Here is a 12,247-nt window from a genome sequence, read left to right as displayed (position 1 = left end):
TCCAAGTGACTTCTTCAAGCCCCTGAGGGGGACAGGAAGGAATGAACCATATATGAGACCCTCTCCACTGGCAGAAGTCTTGGAAAGATGACAGGAAGCAAGAGTGGTGACTGTATGACCGTGCAGGCCAAGGTCGGAATGGAGGGGGATTCGGGGGGCTGAGGGGTGGGGGTGGGGTGGTGTCCTAGGACAGCCTGCATGGAGAGCTTGACATCTGAGGGCCTCATTCAAGAGCCTTAGGGTCTGCAAAGAGACAGTGAGTCATGCCCAACAGCACAGTGTGGCAAGTGGGTCTTTGGGGGAAGTTTTCCTGAATGAAGGCAAGAAAGACCAGGTTGGGAGGCAGGAGGGTGACCTTTGGATACTGGGGTCTAAGAAGCCCCAGCTCTGACAGGAATCACCCACCCTTCTTCCCTGGAATATGTTGGCCACATGTCTGTTAATGGAGCTAAAGGTATCTTTATCTTTTTAGGTTATGGTAGTATGGAGTTTACTAGCTTCATATACTTGTCCCTATGAGCCACACTGTGGCTAATCCTTGGTGTCCGCTTCCTTGAGACTAAAGCTACAAATTGTCTCCCCTAGGAGACCATCCCCTAGGAGGATGGCGCATGAACCTATTGTTAGAGGTGGGCGCACTGGCAGCTCACACATCCCTGGGGGAAGCCTGGAGAGGGGATGCGGCCACCTTCAGAGATGAAAGTCACCTGTTTCCTGGTGTCTACTGACAACTAAAACATTGGTGATGAAGGATCTTTGGAGACCTAAATATCTGACTAAGCCCTCCCTGTACAGATGGTACAGAAAAGGATGTGAATACTGTCTCATGAGTCAGGGGCAGAGCTGGGGCTAAAGTCAGCTTCTGCCTTGGCCAGAGGCTCGCCTCACTAAGGACCTAAGCCTTCAGTGACCCCTGCAGGCCACTGGCTGCAGGATTTCCATGACACTGAGCAGGACCAGCAGGGCTGAATGGCCAGGGGAGCCTGCAGCTGCTTTGTGGGATGGAGAAGTCCACACCCCTTCTGTACCCGGTTCCCTGTCTGTGCACAGAGGAGTTGCTTCAGATGCTTAGATCTCTAGGATTCTTGAGCTCTGATGTTCTAAGTGTTCAATAAAAGAGATGATTTTTGTCTTTGACTGGGAGGTGGGAGCCTGGCTCCAGTCTCAACTCAGCCTTAACTTTTGATGAGAACTTGGGCAAGTCGCTGCCCTGCAAAGAGTCAGTCCCACACCCCCACCCAAAAGGAGGATAAGTGATCTCTCCTCAGTGCCTGTAGAAGCACCAGGCAAAGCAGTGGATCGCAGGTGCTTTGGGAGGTAGAGACTGAAGGCAGAGGTGCCTGTCATCAGTACTGGAAGCATATGTCTATGTTTCCACCCGGAAATGATTCACTGTTTGTGAGCCCAGGACAAGCTAGCTGCTCCGATGGGTTCGTCCCTTGGGGCAGGATGCTAGGAGAGAGACCACTTAGAGCATCACAGAGGAGGGAGTGTACAGAGGGTCCCTCAGAGACTGGTAGATGAGCAGCCCTCCCCGAGTCACCAGCCTCTGAGATGGGAGAAATGTAGCATCACAAGCCAGAAGGGCTCAGAGCTGGCCAGCCTGGCAAACTGTCTTCTACAGATGGGGAGGCTGAGGTTTTGAATGGGGCAGGGGCAGGACTGAAACTCAGGCCTTCACTCACTTGTCCAACTCTCTCTACTTCATACATTTGCCTCCCCTCAGAGATCCAATGATGGTGATGATAGTGGTGGTGATAATGATAACTATTCCATTTAATAAATGCCTACTCACTTACCCACTCACTGCAATGACCATCCTCACTGTAGCCCCTTGAGCCACAAACACACAATGGGAATGCTACCCAGACCCAGGCGCTGCTTGTGCTGTGGGGCCCTCGGAGTCCTGCAGAGTTAAGTGCTATGGATGGGTTTGAGAGGTAAGAGGCAGGGGAGGTTCAGACAGAGAACTTGGCCTACTTTGGAGGATGAGTGAAGGAAGAAATAATAATAGGTTGAAAGAGGTAAGATTTATTGAACATATAAGTACCAGGGACTGTGCTAAGTGCCTCACCTTGCGTCATTTAATCATCACAATAACTCCACAAGGTAGGTTTCATTATCCAAATTCTACAGAAGAGGAAAATGAAGCTCAGGAACTTCAGAGATTGGCCTAGGGCCACAAGGATGGGAAACAGTGACTGGTTCTGGCTGGCTCTGACTCCGGAGTCCACCCTCCAGTCTAGGACTGAGTGTGAGCCTTGCAGGCTGTGAGCCAGTTCTGGGAAGGAGGTTTAGGTCCCCAGATCTGGGGGTCTTTGGGCATCAAGGATCTGAATCCTTCATTTTTACCAATGAAGAGGCTGATGTTCTGGGGGCAGGAGGGCTGTCTGCCCCAAAGCCATGCAGGAAACACTGGCAGAGAATGCTGGAAAGCATGCCCTGACCTTACCCTTCTTTCCCAGGACTGTGGGAGGGCTTTATCCTGAAGATCAGTCTCAGATGCTGCTGCATGGAAAGGCCCGCCAGCCCCGCCTGGGCCTGTGGGGGGCCACTCTCAGCCTTCCGAGCACAGTCCCTTCCCTGCCACTTCTCTCTGTGCTGCTTTGGGGTGCTCTCCTGTGGGCTGGCTCCCTCCCTGATCGGGCCTGGGGGACAGAGACCTTCACTCTGGGGGTGCTGGGTCCTTGGGACTGTGACCTCATCTTTGCCCAGGCCCTCCCCAGTGTGGCTGCCCAGCTGGCTGTGGACCGGCCAACCAGGACCACTCACTGATGCTGGGCTCACGCCTGCTTCCATGGTCCTTCCCATGGGCTGGGACAGCCCTAGTGCCCTGGCCACATTCCTGGCCCTCAAGAACACCATGGCTGCTTTCGTGGGTCCTGTCAGTCCTGGTTACTGCCCAGCTGAAGCTCTGTTGGCCCAAGGCTGGGGCAAGACCCTCTTCTCCTGGGCATGTGGGGATGCAGGGGGAGGAGGTGAGCTAGTGTCCACCTTGTCTTTGGCTGTCCACGTGCTGCTCTCTGTCATGAGACACTTTGGCTGGGCTCATGTGCCCATCGTGTCCTCCCATCAGGACATCTGGCTGGCTACTGCCCGGCAGGTGGCCATGACTCAGGACACACGGGCTGCCTGTGGGGCTGGTGACCTCTCTGGGACCCGGGGAGCAGGGGGCCACGGAGGTCCTGAAGCAGCTTTGCAGTGTGGATGGCCTGAAAAGTAAGTGTATGTGGGTGCCTTCCTCCTACCCTAGCCCAGACTTCACATGGCTGGTGATGGGGAGTTTTCTTGTATCAGACAGTAGGCTGAGCCCTTGACAACAGGCCCACATTTTACGCCAGAGCAGCCCTGTGAGCTATTAACAGTTCTGCCGTGGTCTGCACTTTGCAGCTCAGGAAAGGTATGTAACAGACCCAAGTCACACAGCTGGCAAGCAGTACAGCTGGATTCTGAGCCCCAGTGTACGTGTCAATTGTGGAGTGGGGGCCAAGGGCTTTCTTGGTTCTTCCCTGGTAGAGTGAAGAAAAAGAGAGTGTAGTAGGACCTGAGCCCCAGGAAGGGTGTTAGAGCCATTCTTAGTTTCTTGAAGTTAGAGTCAGAACCTTCATGGATTTGTTGACTGATGGAAGACTTCCTGCATTCATCAAGTCCCTGCTCTGCTGGGAGCTGGGCTGCCTGGTGAACGGGATAGACAGTGCCTTCTCTAGGAGACGACAGAGTGATGGAGACACAGGTGTATAAGCAGGAGATTATGACAGAGGTCACGGTCACCCCAGGGAGTGGAGGCCTGGAGAACAACAGGAGTATGCGGCTGGGCCCTGGGGGAATCTGAGGAGGCTTCTTGGAGGAGGTGGCATTTGGCCTGTCTTTAAGGAAGTAGCTGGGCATGGAGAGTCACGGTGGGGTGGAGTATAAGGGAGGGGCAGCCTCTGGAAGACAGAAGATGCTTAGTGTTTATCTGAACTAGAGCTTTTTCAAACTGTGGGTCATGGCCTATTTGGTCAAGAAACCAATTTAGTGAATCAAGCCTAGCACTGCAGGAGACTTCCCTGGTGGTCCAGTGATTAAGAATTGTGCTTCCAATGCAGGGGATGCGGGTTTGATCCCTAGTCCCACAGGCCATGTGGCATCACAAAAAAATTAAAAAATAATTTTAAAAAATATAATAAAAGTGAATCTAATAGAAATTAATTAAAATCTAAAAAAAAAAGATAAAATTACACACACACACAAAAAGAGGAAGCGACTGAAATAGAAAGAGAGGGACAAGAATGGAACTGACTAGGATAGGATAAATGTGGTGAAGGTGAGAATGGAGGGCAGACAGCTGGGGAAAGTGTCACTCTGCGAAACTTCCAGTTTCCTGGGCTACTCCTTTCCTACACCCAGCTTTCAGAGCACACCAAGCTAAGATGCACTTCTTACTGCGGCGCTGGCAACAGTTTGAGAGCCACAAAGACCAAGCGCTGTGTTCTGTCTGTTTGGAATGTGAGGCCAGTGCCAGTGAGGAGGGCCAGGGTGGGCAGCCTCTGAGCTCGTGAGGCCTATAGTGAATTAGAGATGAGTGGAGGGGGAGGCCTGGCCCAGATGTGCCCACCGCCCCTCAAGACAGGCTTCTCTGAGCCCAGTTTGGCGGGGAGGGGAAATGGGCTAATGAGACCTACTTCACAGGGTCGAGTGCTCTGTATCCACTTCATTCCTACACGGTCACGGAGCATGATCCTCGCTAGGCTCTGGGGACACAGAGGGGAACTGGCCGGGGAACAGCAGGGCGAGCTGAGTCTGGCGGGAGACAGATGTGGATATGGGAACAGAGGAACCCAGAGCCTGGGGGGAATGATCTGCAGGGGTGTGGGCAGGGCTTCCCAGAGGAGGTGACACTAGGGGAGGGCCTGAAATGGAAGCTGATGGCAGAGGAACCACTGACAGAGAGGCCAGCTAGAGCAGAGTAATGGAGGTAGCCTGGTAGCAGGGTTAAGAGGATGAGCAAGTCCTCTTCTGTGTGGCTGGAGCATGGCGGAAGTGGAGGGGGGGAACCTCAGTGGACTCTTGCTCCACCCCTGTTATAGGGGTTGAGTTCCAGCCACGCTGGTAACCAGGAGGCAGAATAGTTAGGTGCACATTCTCTGAAATCAGATTACTGAGATCCCTTTCCTGGACCCATTTCCTACCAGCTGCATGACCTCAGGCAAGCCACTAAACCTCTCTGTGCTGTGGTTTCCTTGTCAGTGACATGATTTTAATGAAAGCCCTTACTTCTTGGGGCTGTGAAGATAAGATGGACTATTGCAGATAAAGGGCTTGACTGTAATCAACGTGGACTTTGATTTTTTTAACCTCCCCTGTTGTGTGGATTAGCTCCCCCTTGTGGCCAAAATGAAGAAAAGCGCCTCAAGAGAAAGGAGAAGCTGAAATAGAAGCACGGCAGAGGGGAGGGGACCAAGATAGTCCCGGTTTTGTTTCCATTCAGTCCTGGTGGATCTTTCTCCCAGGGCCCTACCCACTATTTGAGGGGCAGAGAGGGGTGGCTCGAGGCCATGGCCCGCATATCATGGCCACCCAGGAGTCAGCAGAGTCCAGGGTTCCTGGTCTGTCTTCTCTACGAAGGCCCCCGATTTCTGGATAGGAATCCCTCCTCAGCATGGAGACCCTTGGTCTTCTTTGATGGCTCCATATTCCTGGATTTTTCTGGAGAAACAATTTCAGTAGGAACCTGGCCCCAGCCAAAACAAGTGGTGGCCCTTTTTTGGCAGGGATTGCAACTTTTGTCGGGAATCCAAGATGCAAAAACCTTTACTTGAGCAGCTACATGGGGCCTTTATTTTGGGCAGGATTCTCTTCCGTCCTGGGTGCTTGGGAATGGAATTGCCTGCTTTATGATCATGGGCTTTGTTTCTGTTACATAGGCCAAGGGGAATGTATTCATGTCTGCTTGAGGATGCCTCTCAGAGCCACAGTTGAGATTACAAGCCAATGATAAACGGATAAACAAAATGCTTATACAATGGAATATTGTGCAGCAGTAAAAATGAATGAGGTACTGATACAGGCTATTACATGGGTGAGCCTGGAAAACATTATGCTAACTGAAAGAGGCCAGACATAAAAGGCTGCATATCGTACAATTCTATTTACACGAAATGTCCAGAAGAGGCATATTCATAGACAGAGAAAGATTAGTGGTTGCCTGGGGTTAGGAGGAAAGAGAAATAGGGAGTGACCAGTATTGGGTATAGGATTTCTTTCTGGGGTGATGAAAACGTTCTAGAATTAAATAGTGGTAGTGGTTTCATAACCTTGTATATAAAACTACTGAGTTATACCCTTTTTAAAAGGTGAATTTTATGATATATGAACTATCTAACATTTTAGAAAATGTTAAAATATAGAAAGATTACAAGTTGGGAGCCAGCCTTCCTGAGTTCCAGTACTGGTTCTATCACCCTGGTGGCTGTGTATCCTGGGGAAACTCCTTAACCTCTCTGTGCCTTGGTTTGCTCATCTGAAAGTAGAGATAATGATGAACATACTTCTTTTTTTAATATTTATTTTTATTTATTTATTTGGCTGTGCTGGGTCTTAGTTGCGGTATGTGGGATCTTTAGTTGTGGCCTATGAGGACCTGGGCCGCCTGAACTGGGATCACGGCGTCTTAGGCACTGGACCACCAGGGAGTCCTGAACATACTTCTTCATATTGTTGTTAACTGAACGAGTGAATGTTTTTTAAAGTACTTTAGGACAACACATAATAAGATGTCAATAAATATTAGCAATTTTCAGAGCCAGTGGCAGAGGGAGGGTGAAAATTTGGTCAGAATTACTCAGTGGGAAGATTGGAAGGTACATATTAATATAAATTTATCCTCAGCTGAAGGGTTTTTTTTCACCAGATTAAACCTGGGTTTATCAACCTTAGCTGTTATTGTTGCGGGGGTATCAGATAAAGGGGAAGTTCCTCTTTCGCCCAGACTGAGACTCCCCTGGTGGCTTAGACGGTAAAGAATCCGCCTGCAATATAAGAGACCTGGGTTCGATTCCTGGGTTGGGAAGATTCCCCTGGAGGAGGACACAGCAACCCACTCCAGTATTGTTGCCTGGAGAATCCCCATGGACAGAGGAGCCTGGCAGGCTACAGTCCATAAGGTCGCAGAGTTGGACATGACTGAGCAGCTAAGCACCAGAGTGAGGGAGTGGGAGGAAGAGAGGGACAGCAAGAGGGGCCGGCTGGACCTGAGGGTCGCCGTTGCTCGGCAGCGCCACAGAAGCTTGGGGAAGGCCTGGAGGGTGAGCCCCGGCCTCTCCCCCGGTTGTGGTGCTGCGCATGCTCTCAGCGCTCCTGGGCGGCTCTGAGCAGACTGCCCTGCTGAGCAGGCCATGGGCCCGGGGCCTGACAGACAGGAGGCTGGCCTTCCTGCCCTACGACACGCTGCTCTTCACCTTGCCCTCCCGTGACCGCTCCTCTCTGGCCCTGGGCACTGGTGGGCCCCTGCAGGAGGCGTGCGATGCTGTGCTGACCATCAGCTTGGAGTCTAGCCTCAGAGACAAGGCCTTTGAAGCTTCCGGGGCAGATGGAGAGGCGGCTGCGCACCTGGAGCCAGAGCAGGTGGGTCGGCACAGAGCCTCATGGGGCCCAAGGGGCAAGGGTCAGGCCGGCGCGAACGTCCCTCACCCGCCCGGCCAACCAGTTCTTTCTCCACTGTGGGCACATCACCTGGCCCTTATCTGACAGTGTCTCGCTCTGTCTGTCTCGTTCTCTTATAGGTGTGAGTGTGTGAGCATGTGTGTGTGTGTAAGCATGTGTGTGTGTGTGAGCATGTGTGTGTGTGAGTGTGTGAGCATGTGTGTGTGTAAGCATGTGTGTGTGAGCATGTGTGTGTGTGTATGTGTGTGAGCATGTGCGAGTGTGTTAGCATGTGTGAGCGTGTGAGCATGTGTGTGAGTGTGTGAGCATGTGTGTGTGTGTGAGCATGTGTGTGTGTATGTGTGTGAGCATGTGTGAGTGTGTTAGCATGTGTGAGCGTGTGAGCATGTGTGTGTGAGTGTGTGAGCGTGTGTGTGTGTGAGCATGTGTGTGGGTGTGGGTGTGAGCATGTGTGTGTGTGAGTGTGTGAGCATGTGTGTGTGTGAGTGTGTGAGCATGTGAGTGTGTGAACATGTGTGTGTGTGAGTGTGTGAGCATGTGAGTGTGTGAGCATGTGTGTGTGTGAGCATGTGTGTGTGAGCATGTGTGTGTGTGAGTGTGTGAGCATGTGTGTGTGTGAGTGTGTGTGTGTGTGTGTGTGTGTGTGTGTGTGAGCATGTGTGTGTGTGTGTCCATCTCATTGTTTCTCATCTCTCTCTCTCTCTCTCGGCCACTTTGTTGATTCTCCTTCTCTTGTGGCTCTCTTGCCCCCCCCATTTTTCTGTCTTCATCTCGGTTCCTCTGATTCCCATCTCTAGTCCATCTGCTCTTTCTCACACACGTCTTCCTCCCCGTCCCCACACTTCTCTAACACACTGTGGACGTCAGAAAGAGAGAGTGATGGAAGTATGGGAGAGCGGAAAGGTTTCCTGAAGTCACTGCTGTGGATCTGAAGAGTATGAATGGTTGGGGATGCGGCTGCCGGGCTAGTTTTGATTCACAGGACTCAGCTGCCTGAGTCTCTCCCAGGATGGCTGCTTCCTGGTGATAAGAAGCCAGTAGTGCCTGGAGGTGGTGATGGGAATGCGGATGATGAGGGAGGGTCATTCAACCAGTCATTCATCTGACGAATGTGGGTTGAGTCCCTTTCACATGGCTCTGTGCCAGGCATCAAGGATATGAGGATGGGTAGACAGCCTTGGCCTTCAAGAAGTTTCCATTCTGTTAGGGTGAGACTGACGATAACCAAGCAACTTAATAAACAAATTCAAGTAGTGACTGTGTCATCAAGAAAGTAAAACAGGATAAAGTGACAGAGAGTAACTGGGATGGAGTAGTGTCAACAAGACACAGGACAGGCAGAGAAGCTCACGTGGAGGAGGCGGCACTTGAGCTGAGTTTTGAATGATAGGAGACGGCCAGGTGAAGATCTGCATGGCAAGCAACCAAGCAGGGGAAACAGCAAGTGCAAAGGCCCAGAGGCAGAGTGAGCAACAGTGGCCAGGGAAACAGCTGTGGGAGTGTGGAGTGGGGGGACTGTCATGAGTGATGGGGAGAGGGCTCCGAGGTGGGCTTGGCACCCAGTCGTGTGAGGCTTTGTAAAGTGGGTAAGGCATCTGAAGTTATCATGAGTGAAATGGGAGACAACCAGCAAGGTTTATGTAAGAAATGATTTATGTTTTTTTAAAAAAACATGGTTTGCTTGCTTCGTGGCGAGTGGTCTGAAGAGTGCTGGGTGAAGCAGGGAGGCCCTTGGGAGGCCCTTGGGAGGCTCCTGTGTCAATCAGGTAAACAGTGAAGGGGGTTTGGATCCAGCTGGCTGGAGTAGAAGTGGTGAAAAGTCAGTTAGATTGGGAATAAATTCTGATATGAACCTAAAAAGATTTGATGATGAACTGAAGAGAGAGAGAGAGAGAGACAGGAACTGGGAATCAAGCCTAGGCTTGCGAAACTGGACAGGTGGTAGTTCCAGTTCTCCAAATTTGGGAGGAATGGGGTTTGGTGCAGCAGAGCCACGAAGAACCTTGCAGACCTGGGAGTTTGTTTTAGAAGCATCAGGTAAGTGGCGAGGGTGGTGGTGGTGGTCGTGGAGATGGTGAGGCTTCTGAGTGGGGACTGAGGTCATGGGACTAAAGAGAGAGGACTGTGTTGTGGATGGGAAGGGGGTGGTGATTCAAACAATTGCTGAGGGCAGGAGAGCCAGGACTCAGAACGTCTGGGAGCCTATGCTGGGGGTTATGGAGCTGAAAGGCCCTCTTCCTCAGGTGCCCCCGCTCTTTGGAACCATCTGTGATGCTGTTGTCCTGCTGGCCCATGCCCTGAGCCGCTCTGAGAGCCATGGGGCAGGACTCTCAGAGGCCCACTTGGGGGACCACACAGGGCCTCTGGATGTGGCTGGCTTTAGCCAGAGGATCCGGACAGATGAGAAGGGGAGGAGGCTGGCTCAGTACGTCATTTTGGACACAGGTGGTCGGGGAAGCCAGCTGGTTCCCACCCACATCCTGGACACAGACCCATGGCAAGTGAAGCCCCTGAACAGAGCTATCCACTTTCCAGGAGGAGCCCCTCCAGCTTGCAACTCCAGCTGCTGGTTTGACCCTAATACACTATGCAAAGAGATAATTCATCATTTACCCATCCACCCATCCACCCATCTGTCCATCTGTCCATCCATTCATCCATTTCTCCATAATCTGTCTATCCATCATTCATTCACTCATCCATCCATCCATCATTCATCAAGGCTGTCCATGTGGACAGTCATGTGAGGAGCAGGAGCAAGGAAGAGACTTGACCTGCCGCTGAAAAGACTGAACCAGGCGTTGTGAAGCTCCAGGGAAGCCTAGCAAGGCCACCCCTCAGCCCAGCAAGCTAAAGCATTTGTAGAGCACGTTCCCACCTCTCAGCGCTCCTAAACTTCACCACAGTTTTGTGACAAGGACACTATCCTCTAAGGGCCCCAGTGGAGAACTGAAGCTCAGAAAGTTTAGGTAACTTGCCTAAGGTTACCCGGGGGGCCCCAAGTCTATCAACTCCAAGGGCAAGATTCCCTTTAGCTTATGACCACTGGGGAGTGTGAGACATGAGACCCACACATTCTCATTTCTGACATTCATCCACCCAGGCTTTGTTCTCTGATGAAACTGCACCGACACACAGCGCACAGGTGGAGATGCGCACACTCCTACATGTATACCAAATGCACCCACATTTCCTCATGCACACTTAGTTGCGGTGACTGCTGTTGGGGGGTAACTTCAGGTCGGCCAGGCTTGCTTACATCCCTGCCTGCCCCAAACCTTCAGCAGCCACCCCCCTACCCCATAACCCAGAATCTGCTGTCCTTCCTGCCCCATCTCCTGACACTGTTCCTCTTTGTCTTTCCCCCAAACACGTGACACCCTTTCCAGCCTCCCTGAGCACGTGTGTTTTCCTCATCCTGGAATGCTCTGGCCTTGCCTGGCTAAATCCTTGTTTTCCTTCCAGAATAACTCTCCAGTCTGTGCCATGGAGCGGGGGTGCGGGGGGTGTGGTATGTGTGCAACCACTGTGCTCCCCACAGTCCCTGGGGGCATAGCTTCCTAGGGTGTGTGTCCTGTGTTGGGGAGACCAGTACCATCTGTCCCCAAACTAATCATAGGAGGTCACACAAAGAAACTTTCACCCAGTTGTTTCTTTGCCTCTCTTTTCTTCTACAAATATTGACTGAGGATTTACTGGGCATCAGGCATGGTGCTCAGCCCCAGGGAAGGAGGAATGAATGAAACATTGTCCCTGCACTGGCTTAGAGCACCTGCCCTCCACCCCCAGGACACGGTAAGCTCCATCACGGTGCTGGCAGTGACTCTGGATCTTATCCGCTATTGTATCTTCAGTTCTCGGCACTGAACGCAGCACACAGCACTCTAGAAATGTTTGTTGAGGGATTCATTGAATGAATGAGCAAACTCCTGGCAGAGGGTAAAGTCTGTGAGCCAGGGCCGGTGGAGGTGTTTATGAAGATAGCCATCAGCCTCTGGCTGCCCCTGTCAAAGTTCTGGCCACATTGTATGGTGTTATCTCTGCTGTCCCTGTCTCTGTCACTAGACGGAAGTCCCCGGAGAGTGTAGCCTGGGGCTGGTCTTCAAGAATACCAGCTCTAGGAGGGAAGGGACGATGCTTCATTCAGGTTTCTGCTACCGCTCAGCAGCCTCTCTTGCCTGGATGCCTAGATGGCGTCTTCAACTTGACATTGTCTGAAACTGAACTCCGGATCTGCCCCCAGCCTCCTCCCATTTTCCTCCCCAGGATTTCCCACTGCAGGTGACAGCAACCTCATCCTCCCTAAGGCTCAGGTACCCTCGTCTCCCCACACCCAGGCCCAGCCTATCAGAACACCCTGGGGGCTCCATCTTTAGAATTTGCCCAGAAGCAGAGCCCTGCTCACCACTCCCCTGCCTCCTCCCTGGTCCAGACCCCATCATCTCTTGCTGGATTACCACAGCAGCCTCCCAACAGGCCTCTGTGCTTCTGCCCTTGTCTCTGGACCTCACAATGGCAGTTGGAGGATCTTTGGAAAATATTTTAATAGATCTGGCTTTCCCCTGCTCGGAGCCTGCAGAGGCTCGCCTCGCCAGAGTACGGC

The 12,247-nt window shown here is 52.0% G+C and overlaps 1 protein-coding gene across 1 annotated transcript in view; it reads left to right on the top strand.

Annotated features, from left to right (window-relative positions):
• Positions 1-2,403: 2,403 nt before the first annotated feature.
• The window catches only part of LOC101109482 (guanylate cyclase D-like), a 59,479-nt gene continuing 49,635 nt past the window's right edge, over positions 2,404-12,247 (top strand). Inside the window, 7 exon segments of the mRNA XM_042232618.1 lie at positions 2,404-2,752; positions 2,755-2,790; positions 2,793-3,111; positions 3,113-3,219; positions 7,292-7,605; positions 9,888-10,233; positions 11,351-11,439. Of these exon segments, the coding sequence (XP_042088552.1) occupies positions 2,404-2,752; positions 2,755-2,790; positions 2,793-3,111; positions 3,113-3,219; positions 7,292-7,605; positions 9,888-10,233; positions 11,351-11,439 (1,560 nt within the window).

This window comes from Ovis aries, chromosome 15, assembly GCF_016772045.2.
Source record: "Ovis aries strain OAR_USU_Benz2616 breed Rambouillet chromosome 15, ARS-UI_Ramb_v3.0, whole genome shotgun sequence".
Taxonomy (NCBI): domain Eukaryota; kingdom Metazoa; phylum Chordata; class Mammalia; order Artiodactyla; family Bovidae; genus Ovis; species Ovis aries.
This window is presented reverse-complemented; position numbering and strand designations above follow the sequence as displayed.